At 41.4% G+C, this 25,072-nt stretch overlaps 2 protein-coding genes across 3 annotated transcripts in view; both read left to right on the top strand.

The window, feature by feature from the left end:
* Positions 1 to 22,929, top strand: part of PAQR9 (progestin and adipoQ receptor family member 9) — a 44,640-nt gene extending 21,711 nt beyond the window's left edge. The window contains exon 2 of the mRNA XM_048505373.1: positions 22,826 to 22,929. The gene's annotated coding sequence lies outside the window, so the exon portion shown is untranslated. The remainder of the gene's footprint in view (positions 1 to 22,825) is intronic.
* The window catches only part of PCOLCE2 (procollagen C-endopeptidase enhancer 2), a 44,483-nt gene continuing 35,019 nt past the window's right edge, over positions 15,609 to 25,072 (top strand). Inside the window, exons 1-2 of one of the 2 annotated variants that reach the window (XM_048505370.1) lie at positions 15,609 to 16,380; positions 22,826 to 22,931. In XM_048505370.1, the coding sequence (XP_048361327.1) occupies positions 16,286 to 16,380; positions 22,826 to 22,931 (201 nt within the window). In that variant the 5' untranslated portion in view covers positions 15,609 to 16,285. Of the gene's footprint in view, positions 16,381 to 21,199; positions 21,386 to 22,825; positions 22,932 to 25,072 lie in introns of those variants that run through there. The other variant, XM_048505371.1, reaches the window with a different exon arrangement.

Here is a 25,072-nt window from a genome sequence, read left to right as displayed (position 1 = left end):
TTTTCGCTCCATTTCCTGTGTTCAGATTGGCTGAATCTTGCCCCATTCCCCCCCCCAGTCACTTTCACTGACTCTGAACACAAAACAGGCACTAAGAATCGGCACCCTTGCCCCCCCCCCCCGTCTAAAATCCTTACGTGTGTGACGGGATCGCCGTCCTCCACCCTCCCCTCTGTCTAAAATCTGAATTTACAATCCTTGCATGTGCAAGAGAATCACCACCTTCCCATTCGCGGCGCCTGCACACTCCGCTTTTCTGCCCTAGGTTTCTCCCTCCTTTCTAAAAACCAAAGTTTCTCCCTCCTTTTTTTTCACTGCAAGGGGGGAGGGCGCCACTTCTCGGCACCTGTTCATTGATGGGGCAGGACAGAGAAGCGAGGCAGGAAAACTGGCCCCGGTGCTACAGAGGAGTTTTGCACAGTGGCGGAAGCCTCCAGAGCAACAAAGGGGCATTTCAAAAGAACCTCAACCTTTGCGGTTTAGGAAATTCGCAGAGCAAAGCGAATGCTGCAGGGCAACTCCAGGGCAAAAACGTCTCAGCCACGCTGCAGCATCCAAGGGCTGTGCAAAACTCCCAATTGCATTGGGACATTCCCCATGCCAACAGAGGAGCAATTTCAGCGCACAAAATCGGCCAAAGATATCTGACTACTAGAATCTGGCCACATAGCCCAGAAAACCCACAACAGCCAACTTTTACTTGCGTTACAAAACAACTTTAATTTTCCTGACTCTGAGGAAGTACTATCAGATAGTATTTGGAAGCTCACCATACCACACTGGAAAGTGAAAGAAGAAATCAATAATTTTAATGCTTTTATTACTCTTGACAGACCACTATTTAAATTTGGTTATTTAATCCTGCATACAATATATTCCTCTTATAATCATTCTTGAATTATTGTTTCCCTTTTTATTACTTATGGTTTCAACAAGTATAATCCATTTTCATAAAATAATATTCCCTACACATTTTCTAAATATATTGTTAGAGCATGGAGCAATTAAATTAAAAATCATTCTTGGCATTCATGTCATAAGCATCTCCAGTTAAAAGGATCCGGTAGTAGGGGATATGAAAGACCTCTACATAAGATGCCATCAAGTCCAACTCCCTGCAGTGCAGGAACACACAATCAGGAGTGATTTGATTGTGTGTTACTGCATTGCAGGGGGTTGAACTTAATGGCCCTTGGGGTCTCTTCCAATTCTATGATTCTAAGACCCTGGAAAGCAGTTGCCAGTCTGAGTAGACCATATTGTCACTGACTGACCAATGGTCTGATTCAGTATAAGGCAGTTTTATCTGTGTTCAAGTATTATTGAGGATCTTTGGAGATGTGGCTTGGTAAGACTGCTTAGAATCTCACCCATGTTTCATCACAGATCACTTTGCTTTGCTCCTAACAAAGCCAGAGCTGAAAAAAGGACAGTGCTGATAGATATAGACAGAGAGGAACAGGAGGAGAAGACCACACAGCTCTGTTCTCTTGCAGAATACAGTCAAACAGATTTCTTAGTTTTCAAAAGGTTGAAAATAATTCCTTTTACTAGAATTCCTTGAGGAAGGAATATACTAGAATTTAAATAATTTAAAGAATTGACTAGAATTCCTTGAGGAAGAATGATAATCAGGGTGGGGAAAGGATGGATGAAAAGAAAGCTTTTAGGCCTCCCTGGTCAACTCAGAGCACAAGGCTGAACCAGTGGATGCTGAAAGCCAAGGTAGGTTTGTGCACATCCCGGATGACCATTGCATGCTGATACCAAATAGACTCCAGTTTTGGGAAAGTTGATAAGGGCAGCTTAACATCTGAGGCCAGCCACAGCAGAACTAGCATTCCTTCGACAGTTTCAAGGATTCACAGTTGCAGCAATAAATATGTGCTCGCAGAACAACTCACAGTTCTTGGGCACTGCTGCGGACTCTGTCTTTTGAGAAACTTATTCCACAAAACGATGTTCAATAGGAAAATATCTACATCAGTAGCTTATGATACTAATGATACTAAATGCCCCGGTGGACATTTGTAAAGTGACAGTACTAGCCATTATATTCATTTCTGTAAGACCTAAGTTAGGCCTTTTTCTTTTGTCCAATGCGGAGCTACGACAACAAATTTTTAAACTAGTGAGTTAACTGACATTTTCACTGGCAGTTATGGTCCTTCCCTATATAGGAATACAACTCTGTGACATGGAATGTAAGGATATTCCCCTTCCCTCCACTAAGATAATCGAATTCACTATGAAGGTTCCTTCTTGAAGATAAGACTTCCTAGACCCCCAGTAACTACAGAGTCTTTTTCTTTTATAATTCGAAGATTCTCATTATCAACATGCAAACCAAAATTGATGGGGAAAAATCACATCTCAAATGTTGTTTGTGTTAAGTGTTCTTTCATGTCACTTCTACAGTTATCTCATTTATACGGTCAGTTCTCTGGAAAAAATTAATTTTCTTTTTTTCAGAGTTATATTCTTTGTGAATAGGATAGGGTTTCACAATGTGGTGCCTGTGAACGCAATGGTGTCCACCAGCACTCGTTTCCACCAGCACTTTTCCTGGTCCTTGACAAGCTTTTTAGAAAATGGGCAGGACCATTGAAGGCAGGGGTTGTTGGCTACCATCATTCAAATTAAAGGACTTTCTTCTGCAATAACATCTATGACCAATGCAGGATCAGGAGAACCAATAAGCACATTGGCTTTCCTTCATCAGTGTATAGATTCATTCCTACTTTTTATTTCCCGCCTCTTTTGCCCTTCTTTCCCCTTGGCTCTCCTATTTCTTTTATTTCTCCTTCTTCCTCCCCCGGGCTTTTCTTTGTTTCCTTGTATTTCCCTTCTGCAATTCTTTTGCAAAGCAAGTAGGGAAATATCGAATTTGGCTCCTGCCCCGGTGTATGTAGGAGTTGCATGGCAGCCTCAAGCACTACAAGTTGGGGCTCTGCCTGTAGGAAAGGAGGTTATCTCCTAGAAGGCAAACACCTGAGGGTGATTAATGGCTGACATAACAAGCAACAGCTGTGGGCTGGAGAGATCAGATAACTGAGGAGGACATCAAGGCTGGGGATCATCATCTTTGCTAAAATGTGCTCAGAGGTTTAGCTTCTTAAGGACTATTATCCAGTCTCTCTTGATCACCTAAAGAGACTTCCTTTGGTTCCTGAATAAAAAGGGTATTGGACTTTCTTAACATCTTGCAGCCAGGAGCTTTCTTGTGTAGTTTTATTCTGTCTGGAGGAGAAAACTTCTACAGAAGAGATTATTTCTTTAGAAGCCTGGGAGAAAGCTTGCTAGAGAAGTCAGCAAGCCGTTTGTTATCTGGCATGCAAAGCTACTGAGAGGCCAGAATGATATCACAGGCATTCACCATGCCCTCTCACAATTTCAATGGTCCCCACAGAACTAAAAAATGTTGGGGACCCTGGAACAGTCACACATTACGGCAATGGGCTACTGTAAAAGTCTCCAAAGTAAGGGAGAAGGTTCTCTCTAGTGGTGGAGATAGGAATTGCATCCTATTTCCTGCCACCACAGATAACAGGAATAGTGTTCATTTGGCAGCATGTCCTCCCTAGCTTCAGGCCCAGGGAGCCTTCACAGTAACTCCAGTGTCCTTAATTCTGCTGTATATGCTATATGGCTTTTCTAGCTGCAGCTTTTGAACCTGAAGAAGTAGAAGCCCTTGCCTCTCTATGCAAATTGGAGGCTAGTATACATATGCAACAGCAACAAAATGAGGCAGTAGAATAGCATGGTAGTATGAAGTACTATCTCTCTGTCCCCATACCAACAGAGGAGCAATTTCAGCGCACAAAATCGGTCAAAGATATCTGACTACTAGATCATGGCCACATAGCCCTGTATAACTAAAATTCTTTAATACTTATTTTTATTTAAAAATTAAAAACATTCTCGTGTAACTTCCTTATCAACTGCTGTTTTTATTTTAAAAACAATGCAGAAACAGCCTCTCTCTCGAGAACATGGCTTGCCTTTTATATAAGACATTTATTATCAGAAAAAAGCACCAAAACAATGCAGAAACAGCCCCTCTCTCGAGAACACGGCTTGCCTTTTATAGAAGACATTTATTATCAGAAAAAAGCACCAAAACTCAAGCTCACTAGTGTGGCCCTTCCTGTTATTAGGAAATAGAAGTCATGTATCTATTATGAAGAGCAGAACATAATTAATACTTGCACCTGTGTAATAATGCACCTTGGAATGACATCCATGCGAGGATGCATTTAAAAAACCACATAAAAATTAAAAGCGCATTAAAGTCTTAAAAATTTTATACTGGTAAAGAATACTATTGTGTTCACAGAAACAAGGAAAGTAGGATGATTGACAGCACTGAGAGAAGTTTCCCCTCTAATTTTGTACATTTATAGTAGTTTTGTTTCTTTTGGCAATACATGATCATGGTATTACAGATCCATCCATGCCTGGCTTTTCTACCTTCACAGATTACTTCACATTGTAGAATGTTTCAATTGTTCAGATAAAGAGAAGTTTCAAATCCTTGGTGCCTCAGAAATATGTACATTTTTAACACCATAGAAATACATTTTACAGAAAAACAATCTTGGGGCTGGATCTACATACTGCAAATAAAAACCACGCACAGAAATTATATTTTACATTATTTATAGTCTGCCTTGGACTCAAAGCAGATTACACAGAATAAGTCAATATAATCGACAGATGGGACATTAAAAAAACAATGCAATAGGATTAGGGTTGTACAACCAACCAGTAGTCTAAAAACAGAGCTGAAGCAAAGCATAAGTATTAACTTGACACATTAAATGATGCACATTTGCCAATATTATTCCCTTTATTCTCCTCTTTTTCCCTTTCCCCCCTTTTCCTGTCCCTTTAATTCCTTTGCTGGGGTTCCACCTAAATTAAATAATATTGGATATTGGAGAAAGGGATGCAAGCTAAATCAACTGTTGACCTGTGGGAGTTTTATGCCATCTGTATTGTAAATGCATAGGTTCTTGTAGGATTGTTTTAAAGTATTTATTATGATTTTTATATTTTATCAAATGTTGGAAACTGCTCTGAGCCTCCCAAGGAAGGGTGGTGATAAGTCCTAAATAAATAAATAAATAAATACATTCCGCTGGGAGTAAGCCTCATTGACTAAAATGAAACCTGCTTTGGATTGTTCCCTTCGTATATTAGGTTGCACTTCACCTACAGAATTCCCAGATGTTAACTGATCATCCAAACAAACTTTACAAGAAAGGGGAATATAGAGATTTAAAAAGGTAATATTTTGTTGCAATATTGCCCATCATTTGGGGGCAGTATGCAATTTAGGTCCTGGAAATCAAATACAAAACCATGTACAGTTTCTCTCAAATGCTGTAATTATAAGTTAGCCCATTTTTAATTACACTATCATACTGTCTTAACTAAATCCTATTGATGTCCCAGTTTTCAGAGCTTTGTCCACATTTTTGTATCCAAATGCTTTCTTTTGTGAGTTATGGATCACAATAAGCATCTTATTGATGCTTAACACAAGTTGACTATTTTCATTTTAAGATTACTTCATTTATTAAATAATTTCTTCGTGGAAAGCGCTATAGCTTTCAGCTTCAGCCTCATAGTGCCAAGTGACAACTGCCAAGTTAAAGTGTGTTGCATAAACATGCAATGTTGATATATATATCAACATATGTGTGTGTGTGTGTGTGTGTGTGTGTGTGTGTGTGTGTGTGTGTGTGTGTTTTGTTTATTTGCCATTCCGTTTGCCCTTTTTCCTTTCCTTTGATTTTGAGGGAATTTTTTTTGCCTTGCTTTAATGGAAAATGTGCATTTGGCCATACTTGATTATCTAGAATAGCTGATTTACATTAACACTTGAAAGCACTTCAATAAAACATTTTTAGCATTACTTATTAGAAACCTTTAACTATACTATGATCAGCAGTAATTGGTACATAACAGCAGTATTTGGCAACATCCAGCATAAAATGCACATAGCAATGGACTTTTCTATTTAGCCACACAAGTTGTGTTAAGCTGTTTACTATTTCAGGCAATGTAAGTCAACAGCGTAGAGATAAGTTTTAATACATCACTTCTCAACCATGCACCTCATGTTATCTCATACAGCAAAAAGCTTCCTTTGAGAGAAATGGTGTATCCTGGGAGATATTCAATTAATTACATAGCATTTGGATACAAAATGTAATTAATTAATTAATTAATTAATTACATACATGCATCATCCAAAGCTGCATTAGGAACCAAAAATACCTGAGATTTATGCTGATGCCTGTTACCTATCTCAAACACCCACTCAATAGTCTAGGGCAGCTGTCACAACTCCCAGAGGCTTCAAGGGAATAATTGCCAAAGGGGCTTTCTTGAAAGAACTTAATAGGTCTTTGTATTTCTGATTTCTCTTTCAGAGGGCTTTAAAATATAGAAGATAATTTGAAAAAAGTGGGAAAGGAGGCATGGAAAATTTTCATATAAATATAACTATATTTCTGGAATAGAAAAACAGCTATTAACAAATGTAAGAAATAAAGGTAAACCAGAATGCTTGTTTCTAAACTGACTGGTTTAGACTTAACTAATCCTGAGAGTGGGCTGGTTGTGATAATAGAGATAGCAATAGGGAGAAGGAACAGAACTACAGACATTCATGGTTTCAGCTGGAAAAAATTTTTGTTTTATGCTGCCTATAGTTCACGTTACACTTCATAGTAGTTCTAGCCAAGTACTTCCCTAGTGAAATCAGCATAAACTGGGCTCAGCAAATGAACGAAGATTTTTGGAAAGTTAAATAGTTAAGGAAGCCAATTAGAGATAATTGAAACTATGCTATGCTTGCATAGAAGAATTCATTCTTATTTATGTCTTGCAATAAAGAATTTTGTAAGGAAAACCAAATGTCACAATAAATATGAGATACAAGCTTACTTCAATGGACTTTGCATCAAGTCTGCATTTCTCATCTTTTGTTAATTTGTGTTATAATCATACTAAACATTTTTCAGCATTGATGCATAGTCAAAGAAGTTTGAACACAGTACTACATTTAACTTAATAAATTTGTGTTGGGTTTTATATTTGACATTCCAGCTGCAGTAAATTGGTTTGTTTTAACTCCCTGCCATGTGAAAAGGGGGGGGGGGATCTATTTTCCATTGTTTAAAACCCATACCCTGATTTTTTGAAACTGTGTCCTAAGCAATGCCAGATTTAAAAATGCATCAGGAAAGAACTAAAAGAATAAGTCACCAATACAAATAAAAATCTACCTTTGTATACCCAATTTAGGATACTTCCAGGCAGTAGGACTTTCTGTATGCTAATCATTGGTACAGCTACTCAGAAGAATACTAAGCAATGGGTTTTGTACTAATTATTCTAATAAACAGACTAGCAGGTTATTCTAGCTAGTGGCAAAAAAAACCCCTTTGGTGCAAAAGCAGCATCTACAGTGCAATGCTTCCATACCATCTAGTATCTCTCTTCAGTGAGGCATCTCTCCTCCCACCTATCCCAGTTTGATAAATGGAAAGAACAGTCCTGGGAAGACAGGCCTTATAGCTATGCAGGTGCAAAGGGTCGCAATGTCAGACAGCATGGCTATGGGGGTTCACTCGTGCACGCAACGGTGGGAGGCAAATTAAAAAACGCACCTTCATGTAGAGGAGGATTCAGGACACAGCCATGTGAACATCCCAGGGCCATGCCAGATTCATTTATCCCGGCTGCAATTGTACCATTCAATAAGTCTCAGCTGCCATGTTGCCATGATATCTAGAAATGTCATTATAACACCTAGTATTTTCAGCAGTGGGCTTACTGTGGTATCTCTCAGTGATCCTTAGGAATACAACATTTATCATTTCACACAATAATGTCTTGTACAACCTAAAAATACAAATTCATGAAGTTTTTGTAGTTGCAAAATTGTATGTTTATTTTATACCATTCAATGATGATCAAGGAATTAATTTCTTGTTGTGCTTGCTTTTCAAATCAGACTGTTCTCTTGTGAAATTTTGTTTTTCTGTTATTTTCCCAATGTTCTCTGTTGCGTTATGCTTTACTTTCTACCAAGTACATTTACGTGTTCCATGGATTTATATTCCCATAACTATGCCTGTTAGATAATGAACTGCAATAATTCAAGTATTAGTAGCCTGTTCCTTTTTACACACCTGCTCAATATACCAACTCTAAACACCTAATTGAAACAATGACTACAACTGAATTTTGGTCATTTTAGCTGATACCAAGTTGACATTTTACTGGCATTCTTTGTGATAGATCATTGTCTGATCTTTGCACTGCTTCTTTGTTGCATTCAGGGTCTGCATATATTCTTGACTAACTAGGCATTCCTTGGGGATATATGGTCATGTTTTGTTTTGGAAGAGCACTCTGTACCTTTTAATGAAGCCAAAGAACATGAACATTTTCTGTTTCAGCAGTGAATTTAAATATATCTCATGGATCTCCAGGTTGCAGTCTAGAAATCCCATACTTCTGTGTATCAACCCTTCCTTTTCAACATTGCAGTACACATGCAAGCATACATTCATAAGTAGAACAAAAAAAATTAGAGTTAATGGCTCTGCCTCATGTTGACTGCAAATTTGATGTTCAGTTTTTTGTCTTCAGAATTTTTCTTTAAATTTATAGTTTTCAGTTTTAATTTAGTATATGTTAAAGCAGGCCTTAAATCTTTTTTTTTACTCCAGGAACCAGCCCTAAAAATTACTGGCCAGACTCATTTTTCAGTTTTTGAGTTTTGCATTTTAATTATTATATTTTTATACTATTGATACCACAAAACCTAGCCCTAAATTATTGTTTTTCATAATTTAATTAAAACTATGACAAAAGTATTGTTTATAAATAAATATGGGTAACCCACATTTAACCCCAATATGGGTAACACAATTATGCACATTCACTGGAGTACTTACTGGTGGGACAGAATGCATACCATTTTAGTACAGTAAACTGCAGCAAATCCTTAGTAGTATAATTACTAATGGTAAAAATAGGAATATAGTTAAGATTCTTTCTAAAGTTTCATAAAACTCTCACAGCCTGCCTGTAGAACACTGTACCCAGGAATACATGAGTGATTTTCTCCTTTTTATTACTAAGTTACTACAGAACACTGCAGGTATTCTCTAAAAGGCTATGTAAAAATACAAGCAAACACTTAATTAAGAAAATAAATAGCTTTGGTTTCTCTTATGCAATAAACTTCTATTGTATCAACATTTCCAACTTCAGCTGTCTCTAAAGTCATTGCACCTCCAATGGAATTCCAAAGGTGGAGGCCCAGCAACCTAGCTGACTGACTCCACAGGAGACACTAAATGTGTGAAAAACATTCCATAATATTTACTCACACATGGATCATGTTATCACTATTGCCTTAGTAATATAATGCCTTTGGGAAATTTGAGAGCCTGCTGTGTCTCAATATAGCTTGGGTACTGTTGTTTTCTATCCAGCCCAATTATGTGTTAAAAGAATATGCGCCTGTTGCATTATCTTAAGATACATACCACATGTACTTACTGAATATGGATTGGCACTATTTTGTAGTTACTAGGCAGCACAAATACAGGGAATGCTTGGATGAGAATCCAAGCTGAGACATCTTTCCTGAGGCAGTAGGCAACTCTCAACCCCCTCACCCCCTCTCTTCTTCCTGTAGATTGGGATTTTCTTGTAAATTGAGGAGAGTTTACATTAACCCCCGCCCCCACCCCTTTCCCTCTAATTTCTTTGGTAGTATCTCCTTTCACAAGAAGCTGAGCAATAGAGTAAATGTATAAAAACCCTGGCAGAGTTTTAAGAGTTTTTAATTAACTGCATTCAAACAGAAAAGAAACAAGTGCAAATAGTTGTTGATAACCTTCAAAATAGAAAGGCAGTTTCAAAACAATTGACAGCTTGCCTAAATTTCAGTGACAAGCATTCTACCTGAATGAAGAGGTGGAGCAGTTTGACCTGAATCAATAGGGTTGGAGTGTTGCAGCTGTGGAGTTTAGAATGGGGACTCACTCAGGAAAAACAGAAAGTGCCAGAGGAGTGGTCAAAGACCTTATGGGGAAGTCAATCAAGGAATATAACAATCCCTTAGTGCAGCTAAAACTGAACTGGGCCCTCACTCACCTGCAGACATCCTGATCCAGTCACTGAATCTAATCAGCAGACCCATCATCCTCACATGAAGATATACCTGGGGTCCCCAACCTTTTTGAGCCTCTGAAGAACTCTGGAACTCTAAGACAGGGTGGTAGGTACTACCACAAAATGGATCTTGCAGGAAGTGCACACAATAACAAAAAGACAAGGACAGCAGCAGGGCTCACTGGAGACTGCCCCGCTAAGGGAGTAGTCCAGCAATGTGTCAAGGCCTCAGCTGGGCATGGGTCACAGGGACATAGCAAAAGGGGTAGGGTAGGACCAGGCCTGACACAGGCAAGGCCCAGACAGGGAGGCCAGATCCAGAAAAGAGCACTTGGAAAAAGGGAAGGCAGTCCCAACCTCACTAGGCTCAAGCAAATTCCTAGAAGCAAATTCCTGTAGAGGAGGTCAGGGAAGTAGGGCATGGTAGCCAAACCTGAGGAAAAATCCAGCCCCCAAACCAGAGGGAGAAGAAGCAGGTCCAGGAAGGGTTGGGGGGGGGGGGGGAGCTAGGTGGATGTGATCCCTCTTCCTCTAGGCCTGTCTGAGGTCCTGCCAGGGAAGAAGGGAGTTCTGGAGGGCACTACAGTTCTGACCTCCACCCCTGCGTTGGAGGAACTGGACACCCTTGCTTGGTCACTTGGATTATTCTTACTTGTCACAGGCAACTAGACAGACACATATTTATCAACTAGTTTTCTGAAGTAGTTACATTAATTTTTATTTGCAAAAGAAAAGCATTTAATTGAAGTGGGTTGAAACGGATGATTGACCAAGACCAAATACATTGCCACAAACACTGAACAACAGTTTACTTTTCTTAATTCTACAAATGAAATAAAGACTTCTCAAAGAAAACTTGGACTACCGACAACATCAGCATTCATTGTAAAAGTTAAGCTATCTCTGGGCAAAGGAGCATCATTTTCTATCAACCCCTAATTACTCATGTATACATGTAGATGATCACGGATTGAACAGCAGCAGATTTCTACCTTTCCCCAAATGTTATAGAAAAAATAACAACGAACCTTCTAATTAAAATTTAAACAACACTGATCAAAGCAAATGTGCCATCCTCAGAATGTTAAGAGTTGTTTTTAGTTTTGCAGAGGAATGATAGAAATAGGATAAATCCTATCCATCATGCTGATAGAATTTGGGATTCAAAGCATGACTTGTGAAGGACTAAAAATACAAAGATTTTTCTTTGAAATGTCACACATTTGACAAACAAAACTATTTTTAACTTTTTATTTTTTCCTATAAGCAGATAAAGGAAGATATCTCATGGATAAAAAGGAATATATGACTCAAGTCAAATGCTTAGATCATTTATGCAGCATTTATTTATTTAATATTATTAGATCATACAGCATCTCACAGCTAGTCTATGGCTGTCCTTAAAATCAGTTTGGAAACTCCAGTTGGTACAGAACCCCACAGCTCGGTTATCACTGACAGTTAGGTAGAGCATGCATATTGCACCCATTCTGCAGTCACTCCATTGGTTACAGATCAGTTACTGGGCTTAATTCAAAATTACTGAAATCTAGTTACTGGGTTTAATTCAAGGTAATGGTCATCATCTCTGTGTGTAAAGTGTCATGAAATTGCAGCCAACTTATGGCAACCCAATAGGGTTTTCCAGGCAAGAGACTAGCAGAGTTACTTTGCCATTGTCTTCCTCTGCATAGTGACCCTGGTATTTCTTGGTCTCTCATCCAAGAACTAACCAGGACCAATCCTGCTTAGCTTCCGAGATCTGACAACATCAGGCAACAAAGCTCTCAATAGTCTTGGACCCATATTCCTACAGAAGTATCTTTCTTGCTATACTTCACCAAATGAGGTTTGCTCATCTGTGCCAAGTCTTCTGAAGATGCCACCTTGCTGATAGGTAAAACTGGAAATTACCCATCCACATGGAATATCTGATGTGGCTTTCACCTTGTGGAACATGTTGCCTGAGGAGTTTAGAAAGGCTCTTAAACTCCTTTCATTGCACAAAAGGTGAGAAACCGAAATGTTCAGGAGGATTTTTTTTAAAAGGCATTAGAGTTGTAGTATAATTGAACAGTTCAGGAATATAGGGTTTTTTAAATGAATTGTAATCCATTACTTATCTTATTTATGCCTCACCCTTTCCCAACTCATGGCAGCTTCTAGTGGTGGGTTGGCAACTTGGCACATAACAATGGTGCGCAGGTAACTAACCATGCATGACCCAAGATTCACTGGACTTCCAAGGAGTCAAGACAGAAAGAAGAAAAACCAAGGTCAAAGGAAAAGGAACAAAAGAGAAAAGTGGGAACGGATGGGAAGGGAAGCAAAAGAAGGGAGGAACACAGGGAGAAGAAAGGAGGAGCAGAAGGCCAGATGATCTACTAAACCAGTGTTTCCCAACCTTTTCGAGGTCAGGGTACCCTTGACCTCACTCTTCATATCTCACGGTACCCCTGCCGCCACCCTCCACCTTCCCCTCCCATTGCCCCTGCTTGCCACACCCCCCACCTTCCCCTCCTAGGGTGAAGGGAAGCACTGGGGGTGGTAGTGGCTGCTGACCTTGTGGCAGGCCCTGCCCCATGGGCCAGCTCCATGTCCTTGCTGGCACTGGTGGGAGACACCACAAAAATGGGGGGGGGGTAGTGTTGCCGCAGTACCCCTGGGACATGCTCACGGCACCCCAGGGTACCACGGTACCCTGGTTGAGAATGGCTGTACTAAACCATTGCTACCTCAATCATATACCTCTCAGAATCTCTCTGTCTTAGAGGGACAGCACTGAGCTTAGTTCTACAAGGCACAGGTTTCATTAGACAGAGAGTTATACCAGTGTTTATTATATTATCTGCTTTTACTGCATTGTCTTCTATATTTGTAATCTACTTGCTACATTGTTTATATCACATTATGCCTCTGGATCTCTGGATTTAATTTTATACCTCATGTTGCGTGAGAAAAAATGGTTCAGTAAGCAGAAGATACCATCTTCTGCATGCAGAAAAGTGACTTTGGCTCCAACCCGATATTGGCATCACTGGCAATACTGAAACCTTTAAAATATTTGTTATATGGTGTTAAAACTGATTAAAATGCAGAAAGTCCTCTCAAAATATGTTTATCAAAATCCATACATAATAATTAATCAAATGTCCATTTAGTGTGACCCTAATACTATGGAGCAGGGGTCCCAACATGGTCACCCATGGCCACCATGGTACCTGCCCACACCTTTTCTGGTGCCAAGCAGTGTTTTTGTCCAGCAAGGCATCTGATTAGCTGTGTGGATTTTTTTAAATGTTGCTTTTAAAGCAGTTGCCACCAAAGCACAAGCATTGGCACTGTGTTACTGAAGTGAAATAGTAGCAATCATTTTGTGGCTGACTCTGCCTCTCATGGCAACCATTTTGTGGTAGCCATATCGTTGTTGTACCCACCATGCCTTATTAGAATTCCAAAGTGACCATGAGCTCAAAAAGTTTGGGGACCCCTGCTATGGAGAGTTTCTCATTTCAAATTATTATTATGGCTTAAAGGTATGACAAATTGATCATATAAAATTAAGGCATGTGAAAACTGTAGGGAAACCTTTGTATGTGTCTGATCACCTGAAATTCTGGACCTTGGAGAAGTTTTGGCTCTTATCCCTTAGCCAGAATGCCAACAGTTCCCTCCCTGCTAGGTTCCAGATAAGTGGGGAAACCCAAGTGCATGTGGGGACCAATCTGGCAACCTCAAGTCTCCTTCCTCCCTTTGACAATAGCTCATCTGAAAATGAAGAAGAGTCCCATAAGAACAGGCTCCAGCCTATTCTAAACATTCAAGAATTCTGAATGGGGTAAAATTCAATAATTACGACCGTTGTATATTGAACGCCACAGCGATATTTAGTACACAAACATAATGTGCCTAATATCTATTCCACAACGTCAGCAGCTCCTATGCTTGAAAGAGGCCCCATACATTGACCTGCGCTGCACATACCAGTGAGACAACATGTGGAATTAGTAATATTGCATCAAGGGAGACTTCAGAGTGGTGATGGGTTATTTCAGGTCACACGTTTCTGTTTGGAAATTCAATCTCTGTCAGCACTTTTCCACTACCTGGTGTATTACAGACCCAGATATAAACAGTATATGTCAAAACAGTGTCTGGATTTACTACTGGGAGCTCCAGAGTTACAGACCTACTAAACACAACAGAAATGCCTACAGCAGCTTTTTACATGAGAGGTAAGTTCAGTAGCTCATTTTATGTGCAAATGTGTTGAAGGTGTACAGTTTCTATTATTGAGACTGGAACAATGCAGCGGCATACGGGGCCTAAATGGTGCCCAGGGGCTTGACCAACTCTCTGTGCCTCCCCCCACCTGGCTCCCCACACCACCCTTTACAGGGGAGGACGGGGGAAGGCAGAAGCCAGCCTGCAGGGAGCCCGGGAGGGCAGGGCACTGTGGCAGGCGGCCCAGGCGGATGCCACCACTGCCCATTGCGGAGCCCTGCCCTTCCTCTTGCTTCCCTGCAGGCCAGCTCCTGCTCTTGCCAGGGCCTGGGGAGGGCAGAAGATGGCCTGCAGGAGCTCAAGAGGGCGGGGCGCTGCCGCAGCCTGCCATGGAGGCCCCCCCCCCCCCAACATCTCTGCAGGCCGGTTCCTACTCTCCCCAGGGCCTGGGGAGGGCTGAAGCTGGCCTGCGGGAGCCCGGGAGTGGGGGTGGGATGGGCGCACGCCATTTTGTCACATGGGGGATACCCCTCATGACAAAACACCCCTTGTGACAAAACAGTGTGTGCCCATGTCCCTATAAGCCAGCGGTTCTCAACCTGTGGGTCGCGACCCCTTTGGGGGTCGAACGACCCTTTCACAGGGATTTCCTCAGACCATCGGAAAATTACAGCTATGAAGTAGCAACGAAAATAATTTTATGGTTGGGGGTGACCACAACATGAGGAACTGTATTAAATGGTCACGGCATTAGGAAGGTTGAGAACCACTGCTATAAGCGGTACACCACTGGAACAAAGCTAGTCAGCTTCAGGGGGAGCTGAACCACTAGAGGCAGAAGAACAAAAATAATAATGTGTATGGAATACTCACTAATGTCATGGAACACTCCAATTTTAATCACTTGCCACGTGCCAAATTTATATATCCCATTCATTATGTGGAACCTGAAAACAAAATAAGTTTAGGGGTACAGAATTCTTTGTGTATCCCCATGGGACTAAGCCCTGCTGAATTTACTGGCATTCAAAACTGAGCTATTGATTGAAACATGTGAAATAAACATAAAGTGTCAGTAAAATGTACTATTTTCATTCTCATCCTTGCAATGGCAAGTATTACTGAGAATCAGAGGTACTTTGGCCTACAAACACTCCTGAGTTGCTAACCCAATTCTGACATTAACATATACGTGCAGAGCCCTACAGTGAATTGTTCCCCAGTAAGATGGGGGGGGGGGGGGGCAGAGTTCTTCAGAATGTTAAACAAAAAGTTTCCATTCTAGCATGAACTCCCATGGACTAGAGTGCCACTTTTTCAGATGTTTATGCCAAAAAATTTTAAAAGTCTGTTAGTTTTGAACGTGCTGCAAGACCCCTCTTATTTCTGCTGCAAGAGACTCAAAAGACTACATCTTGGGAATTACTACCATGATGATTTCAGAAGGGCATAACTGTACTCCTGTGAGGACTCACTGGGCCAAAGGTGCCCAGTCAGAAGGAAAGGGGACATTGTCGTTGAGATCGATTCCTTCATCGCGAGCCGCCGTTGCGTACTACTCAGAGAGCCCTCAACGGTCATTTCTCAACGGTTTTCCCCGTGCAAAAGACGGTCGAATATCGTCCCACCTCAAGCGCTCTGCTCACCATGAAGGGGCGGAGGCCGAGGGGGTGGCTCCCTCCCTCGCCCCACGTTGGGGACGAAACCTATTCTCCTCCCCCCGCCCTGACTAACAAATGGGATATTCACGAAGAGGAACTCCTCCAGAGACAGCGTCGCCTCCCAGCCGCTTTATAAAAGAGGTCCCCGGCCAGCTTCGTGCCGTCGCCGTCCAGGAGCTGACCAGGACGAAATAATGCGAGACGCCGCCTCGTGCTCCTTCGTGGCCCTGGGACTTCTGCTGATCGCAGCAGCTCAGCCCTCCAAGAACCGGCAGCTGCAAAGACCGAGGTAACGCTCCTTAAGCGCCCTATCCCAGCTCTCCGCGCCCCCACTGCCCCCGCAAGGCGCTGCTGGCGTAGGCACTCCTAGCAAACCGCGTAGGTTCCGCGTGGCGACGGAGAGTGAAAAACCCTTATAGACTCATAATGCTCAGCATATTTATAACGATTGCAACTCGTTATAAATATGCTGTGCAGAATGAGCCTAAGGCTCAGAACCTCCTTGCTGTAAATGCAGTAGGTGGAATCACGACCTGTGCCAATGGAAGGGGTTGCTTTGAGTTCTGGCTCCAAGTCCGGGTTGGGTGCTGGGGAGGCCTGAAATAAGAAAAGTTGAGCATGTTCAAATGCCATTATGGCCCCCTAATGTATCTGGGTTGGGGACTGGAGCTCATCTAAGTGTGGACGAGGGAGCACTCCAGACAGCTCTAGTTTCTGAAGCGAGAATCTCTGTTTTTTCCTGAAGGATATAGCCCAGGTCTCCAACCGTAAGCTCTCCAGATGTTCATGGACTACAAATCCCATCAGCCATTGGCCATGCTGACAGGGGCTGATGGGAATTGTAGTCCATGAACATCTGGAGAGCCGCAGGTTGCAGACCCCCATGTTGTCCATGCTTGCTATTTGCTCATCTCATTTGTTTGAAAAGTAAACGCATGCCCGTAGCATGACCTGGCCATAGCTGACATCTGTCATTAGCTACAAATTACTTGCACATAATCACCACTTGTTAACATGCAGAAAAAGAGGACTCAATACTCTTCGTGGTCTGTTTTGAAAGATACACCCCCTCCCCTGATTTTACAAAGCAGCCTACAGGTTTTCCTGGAGAGAACTTTTGGGGGAGGGAGCAGGATTTTAATCCTTTCATCATCTGACTTATTATCAATGGAAAAACCAGACCCTAGCTGGTTTAATTCCTGCTGGGGAAAATATGGGTACCCCCATATAGGTACCCCTACTAAGCCAGTCAAGGATGAGTTTCTGCAGTGAGAAAAAATTGCAGGAGGAAAGGGTTAAAATACTTTCATTCTTTCTCTCCATATTGTCCTCCTCGATCAAACAAAACCCAGAGGCTACATTTGTGGAAGAAAAAAGTTTTAAAATGGAATGGGGAAACATGGAATTGTTTCATTAGGATTTCCATTCTTTCATTGACTGAATCAAAACCCTTCAAATAACCTGCAGCTCAAACATAGTTGGTGGGGATACCCCTATCCATTGGCACTATAGGTCAAATAATATGACAACTTCAATCCAGTGATTTGCATGAGCCACCATGCCATATCAGTATCCTGCACTTATGATAGAAGTGACCACAACGTGGCAATTAATAGTTTATTGACATGTCAGAGTTATAGAGTGAAGAATAGGAGCACTATAGAGGAAACTTTAAAACTACTAAATATCTCCAGCCAAACATTTGAATGATGGAATAGGATGGCATGCTAATCAAATTTGAAGATGACACCAAATTAGGAGGAATAGCTAATACCCCAGAGGCCAGGTTCAGAATTCAAAATTTGAATGTGAAAGGGATCTGGGAGTCTTAGTAGACCACAAACTGAACATGAGTCAGCAGTGTGATGCAGCAGCCAAGAAAGTCAATGCAGTTCTGGGCTGCATCAATAGGAGTAGTGTCTATATCGAGGGATGTAATAGTACTACTCTATTCTGCATTGGTCAGACCTCACCTGGGATACTGTTTACAGTTCTAGGCACCACAATTTAAGAATGATATTGACAAGCTGGAACAGGTCCAGAGAAGAAGAGAAGGTTGACATGATAGCCATGTTTACATATTTAAAGGACTGTCACATTGAAGCTGGAGCAAGCTTGTTTTCTGCCGCTCCAGAGACTAGGACAAGGAGTAACGGATTAAAGGTACAGGAAAAGAGATTCCATCTAAACATTAGGAAGAACTTCCTGATCATAAGGCCTGTTAGACAGTGAAATGCACTGCTTTGGAGTGTGGTGCAGTTTCCTTCTTTGGAGGCTTTTAAACAGAGATTGGGGGGCCATCTGTCAGGAGTGTTTTGATTGTGTATTCCTGTATGGCAGGGGTTAGACTTGATAGCCCTTGTGGTGTCTTCCAACTCTATGATTCTATTATTTTGAGATTATAGTATTTATCTTGAGACTTTGGTATAGTCCACACATAGGCCAAATCCCCACCGGGAAATTCAATCTATATCAAACCAAGTTTGAAAATAAACTGCACCTTTTCATCAAGGTTTCAACCTCCCCACCACAGCATGTTTCCAGTGAAGACATCTAGGCCTATCTCAGATTCAAGAAATGTAACAATCCCCGCTACCATGCAATTCTCTCCTGATTGGCTGTCTTGCCGTGTTGGGGCGGGGCCTTTTTTTTTCCTCCAGCAAAAATGTGCTCACGTTATGACGCCAGCACGTCTCCCCTGCCCAAGTTTCTGGTTGGTTATCGTGCTCTCGTGCTCTCACAAGAACAGCACCGTGCGCACTGATTGGTTGTAAGGCATTTACGTCACACTCCACAGCGGGAAATTTGAACCAGGATTAGATCCCCAAGCCTCCCCTCCAAACTGGATCGAATACATGTTTTTTGAAAAAGTAGTACTTTCAAGCAGGTTCGGCAAAGACACGGGATAAGGGGGAGAATGAGTGCCAGAACCGGGATGAATCCTTGTTTATTGATCAGGCAGTGGGGAGTTCTTCCTGAATCCTTGATATTTTGCGTGAATATCACGCAATTAATTGACTGTGGGGAATCGGCCATAGACAACCTTTTGAAGGGTCCCTGTTAATGCTGTGGCTGTCAGAACAGTGTAGTGGCATCAGGACTTCCATGTGGCAAGTTCCCATGATGCAGTAATCCAACAGTGGCCATCTATCCCCACAACCAGGCCTTTTTTATTGGGAGACAAAAAGCCAGCAATAATCATCAATATATCCAATTCACAATATGGCCAGATCTATGGATACTTATATCCAGAGACTGGAGCCAAGAATAGACAACACAGATCTTTCTACAAACCTGAGGAAAGCATTTGTTTTCAGAAAAGTCTGAAGTATTAAAAAAATACATGGAGGGTCAAAATAAAACCAGAATTATAGAATCATCTCCTATAGTTTTACTAAGGCCCCTTCCGCACATGCAGAATAATGCAATTTCAATCCACTTTCAATGCACTTTGCAGCTGTACAGAACAGCAAAGTCCTCTTGCAAACAATTGTGAAAGTGGATTGAAAGTGCATTATTCTGCATGTGCGGAAGGGGTCTAAGTGAATGCCCAGTGACTGTCGCTAGGTACTCACCTCAGTGTTGCCAACCTTGGTTTCTATTGGTGTCTCCTTCCTCATATGTAGAATAATGTAATTTCAATGCTTTTTGCAGCTGGATTTTACTGTTCGGAATAGCAAAATCCACTTGCAAACAATTGTGCAAGTACATTGAAAGTGCATTATTCTGCATGTGCAGAAGGGGCCAGAGAAAGGCAGGGAGAAGGGGTGTGGCTTTTGCTGGGCTGTTTTGACCTTTGAAGGAGGACTCATTTGGGCCAGTGGTGGTAGCAGTCATCTGGTGACTTGCTGCCTCATGGCTTGCATGACTCACACAGGCCTAATTCCTGGTTGCTGTGCAATAGCAGCTGCCCCACAAAAGCCTTGTTGTGTTGTACTAGTTGGAGTTCCAGACTAGGATCTGAGAGACCCAGGTTCAAATCCCCATTTTGCCATGGAAGGTACTCGATAACTTTGGGCCAGTCACACATTCTCAATCTAACATATTTCACATTACTGTTATGAAGATAAAATGGAGGAGATGGCAAGCTACTTTGAGTCTCCATTGTGGAGAAAGGTGGAGTATAAATGAAGTAAATAACTAATAAATATACCTGAAGGTGATGGGCAGATTGAAAGCTGGTGAATTGCTGAGAAGGCGATAGAGATAGGTGAGAATATATAGGGAATGGGCAGTTATAAGCAAAGCTATACCCCTCGAAATCCATTGAAGTCAATGGCAAGGTACATAGAATGATGCAATTTTTTTAAGGATTGCATGTCCATGAAATTTGTTTTCCAGACAGAGAATGTACCTTTGTTGTTCCCTTTAGTTTTGTTCAACTTTTAAGAAATCCAGAATATGTATTCTTTCTTTGTTTCAGGGATTCTAGTAAAAAAAAAGATTCCAGCCTTATTAGTTGGTAGCAGCAAAATAAACCAGGAGTCCAGTAGCACCTTAAAAATAACAAAATTTATTCCAGCGTAATCTTTAAAGTCAGAGCATACTTCCTCAGGTACACAAAGTGTTAATGGATTAGGAAGAAGTATATATACCCAAAGAATCAGACAACAAAATATTTATGTGTGGGTGTGTCACAAAGAGGGATCAGTTTAAAACAATATTCATTCAGAAAAAGTAATTAGGCTTTTGTTCAACTTTTAAGAAATCCAGAATATGTATTCTTTCTTTGTTTCAGGGATTCTAGTAATCAGAATAGATAAGTAATCAAAAGTAATCAGAATAGATAAGGGCCCCTCTCAGCTGTTGATAGATAGGCAAAGTAAAATTGGTCTAGTCAGGGTGAGTCATGATATGCAAATCAAACTAGAAAAGTATAGATATAGAAGAACTAATTAACATTAGAATGGGGTGCAATGAGCTAAAATATAAACACTTACAGAAAGTAAGAATAGTCCTAGTCCCTGTTGGGAGAGAGTGTTAAACTTCTTGATGAATGTTAATGAAATAACTTCCCTTTATATTTGTCTTTTGAAGTTCTTCTGTAAAAGGATAATGACTTTAAGATCAGAAGCAGAATGACCTCAGAGAGTAAAATGCTGGCTATATGATACAAATCGGCATGTTGTGGATCTTTTAGCATTGGTCAATAATTTTCCATATCTGAGTCATCTTTTCTGAGCAAGAGGAGAATGAATCACTGATGAGTATTGTCCAGTGGTCATGGCATGGCTACTCCACCCATCTATGTGGAACTTGGTTTCTTATTTTTCTTTTTGGCCTCAGAACTTCAGGTATAGTTGCCTTTCTGATCATTTCATTTAGTCACCATTTGTTCCTCCAGGTATCAAATGTTTTTTATTTATTTTACATCATTTCCCCCTCCCCCTTTCTCCCAAATTGGGTCCAGAGCAAATTACATTATTCTCCTTTCCTCCATTTTATCCTCACAACAACCCTGTGAAGTACATTAGGCTATGAGTTTGTGACAGGCTCAAGGTTCTAAAATAACAAGGTCTCAGAGCAGAGTGGGCATTCAAACCTGGGTCTCACAGATCCTAGCACTCCTAGTAGCCACTATACCACACACCCTCTTGTTCTTCATGATTACTACAGGTGCTTTGGAACAAGTCTTGTTTCCATCTCTTTCCCTGAACTCATTGAATGTTAACATTATCATGTATATTTTCTTGCATATTTTCCTTGCATATTTTCTTTCTGGGTTGTGAATTCCTATTTTTAAAGTTTCTCATTATAGACGACTGACTCTGACAGCTTTCCATAGATCTCCAGAGTCTGTTTCACAGCATTCAGTACAACTTATTTAAATAGCTATACATTATTTATATTTTTCTGCACCATCACCTTACTTGGTTTGCAGTTTCTCGACAGTCCCCATATGACCTTTAGCCTCCTTTATTAATCTATTGCCATTAGCATTTTGCTGCATTTAGACATTTTCTTTTGAGTGAAAACTGTGTACAGCCTTGCTTAAGGGTACCACTGTCAACGATGCAGCAACTCTCTGTGCTGCTGTGCTAGTGGCTTTACCTCCAGCATATGTAAGAGCAGGACCAGGATGGGGAAGCAGCATGATAGCAGAAGGAACAATATTCACCTTGAGGCTCAGTGAGAAAGATGGACTATAAATAAAGTGAATAAATAAATAAATATGGGCATCAAAGGGAGACATTGTTCTTTCTCCTTCGACATTCCTCTCTTACCCGTAAAGTGTGGATAGTGGTCCTGGTTTACCTTATAAGTTGGTTGCAAAGATTTCTTAGGTAATTCAAGTATGGAAAGTATTTTGAACTAGAATTGGCACAGTAATAAATTTTCTGGTGAAATAAATAAACACTCTTACAAGTACACATGCTTCCAGGCAACTGCAGAAAATATTCCCTAAACAGTTCAATGGTTATGTGGAACTTATGACCACGCCTGAAGATTTTTCTCTGAAATGTGGCTTCCCAGCTTCCTCAGAAGATCTGTTTCTACTCATACTGGATAACTTGTGGGATAGGCCTGGCTGATCGATTATGAATTTATGCATTAAAGATGTCAGTTATTTTAAGGTATCTATAGTGTATTATGGTTTAAATATCTACAGAGAGTTGAATTGCTTTTCTCATTTTATCAGTTCATTTTATCAGTGGCATTTAAAATGACAGCTATTCTCTGTAGCCTTTGTAACACTTTTTCAGAAGTAAATAAATCTCCTTTTCCCCCTCCAGGTCTTTTAAATGTGGTGGTGTTGTAACTGGATTATCAGGGTTAATTGGCAGTGAAGGATATCCAGGAGTCTACCCTCCAAACAGCAAGTGTACTTGGAAAATCACAGTAAGAACTTCTGATGCCACAATATATTTACTGGAATTTTGTATTGGGTGAAAGTGTTTGACTATTTTAAGGTTACGTTAAATGCTGTCATTAAAAGTAGAACATTCGTAGTATTGAAAATGCTTTAACTTCAGTTGTGGAAAGTTTATTTAACAGAGAACCTCAGTGTGTAATGAGAGTTTGTCTGTTGACTCCAGTAAAACCAAAACCTCTTGTTGTAAATCAGTCTGTTTTCAGAGTGTAGGCTTTAATGCTGGAGTGTGTGGACTGTAAGGATAAGGAACACTGAATGATCCCATCGGCCGTTTCCGCACGGGCGGAAAATGACGGCCTGGAGACGGTAAAAACGCTGTCTCCAGGCTGCCATTCGCACGGGCGGCACAGCTGAAGCGCAGCCGCGCCGCCCCCGCGCCGCCCGGCTGGCCCGCAGCCGGTGTATTCCGAGAACGCTAAGCGTTCTTTTTGGAATACGCCGCCGTGAAGCCGCTGCCGAGCGAACGGCAGCGGCTTCACGGTGCCTCCCCGACCCGGCACTCACCTTGTCCCCAGGCCTCCGGGTCGCGTCGCTGGAATAGAGGACACCTTCACCCTGTGCCGCTCGAGCAGGCGCGCAGGGCCAGGGGGGCGTGTCCCCAGGCCTCGGCGATACGCCAGAGGCCCAGGGACAAGCCGGGTCATGCGGGCGCCGGCGCTCCGCGGGGCCGGCTGCCCGCCTCTTCCCGTGACAGTCCATGCGGACGGTCCCAGCGTCTTCGGGTCGGCGCAAGAAGCGCCGACCCAGCCGTTTCCGCTGCCATGCGGAAACGGCCATCCTGTCTCTTTCCTTAAAGGACCCCAAAAGACATGCCTGTAGTTTATGGGCAGTGGGGTGTACCATCAAGTCTTAGCTGACGGTGACCCCATAGAGTTTTCAAGGCTAGAGACGTTGTAGGTGGTTTGTCAATGCCTGCATCACAGGCATTGCATCACAATCCTGATATTTCTTGAAGGTCTTCCATCCAAATTCTAACCTGGGCTGAACCTTCTTAACTTCTGAGATTTGGGGCTATTCAGGTCAGGACACTAGGCACATTTTTATTAAGCATTTAAAACTGGAAGCAGAAGGATTTTAGAAAGGAACATGCAAGCTGCTTCACATGTTATGAGTAAGTTTAAAAAATTATTTTATCAGCAAAAAATTACAAGAAAAGTTAACAGAATTAGCAATACTAATAATAATACATTTTTAAAGTTATTAGAATGGATCTGAATTATGATCTTGTCCTCAAGTAATGCAGGTCCACTTATTATTAAAAGAAAGAGATAAAGAAGAAAATAAAGACCAACAGGAAGAAAAACAAAGATTGGAGGGTGGGGGCTGTTTCCAAGAGCTCAACAGCTCACTCATCCTGATGATTCTGGATGTTTTAGAACTAGTGGGTCTAAAATCCAACCCTTTCCAGTCTACCTGTCAAATTTAAGGTCCCCAATATCTGGGGAGGCGAGAGCTAAGGAAAACTTGCTCTACAGCCAGCAGAAATAACCCTATCAACAATGTGTAGTCTGGTAGAACTCAGTGGCCTCAACCAGAGTGAAATACCATTCCATTGGAAGCCCCATTATGAGTAAGTTAATGATGGATTACACTTTTGGGGGGATTATATGGAGGGCAAACTTGGGTGTTTTCCATTGTGTATACACATTAAACTAGATATATGGGCTTCTTCCTTTTAAAGCATATTTTAATTAATTTTTTTAAAGTAAGCAGTACAATCTAGCACAAATAACATCAACACATTTATTTCAAATTTATATCCTGCCCTACCCTTGCAAAACCGGGCTCAGGGTGGCGAACAATAGTATAAGATTTACTAACTCAGCCCAGTATAAAGCAGCATCTTTTCTTTGCAAGAAGTTCACTCTTTTTTTCCTTTCAGTATAGAAGTCAGTCATTCTGTTTCTCTAAGTATAGAAGCTGGTCATTCTACAAAATTCAGCACTTTATATTACAGCCTTGACACAATCCAAGAGCCTGTGGTGCTACCACAGCTGTTACCAATTGTCTCTTGTGTAGCAAAACCGAAAGCGTTGCATGCTAGTGGTTTCAACATAATCTACTTCTTGGCAGTCCTCAGTAATTTAGGTTGAGTAATCTAAGAACC

The sequence above is a fragment of the Sphaerodactylus townsendi genome, linkage group LG08 (assembly GCF_021028975.2).
Source record: "Sphaerodactylus townsendi isolate TG3544 linkage group LG08, MPM_Stown_v2.3, whole genome shotgun sequence".
Lineage (NCBI taxonomy): Eukaryota > Metazoa > Chordata > Lepidosauria > Squamata > Sphaerodactylidae > Sphaerodactylus > Sphaerodactylus townsendi.
This window is presented reverse-complemented; position numbering and strand designations above follow the sequence as displayed.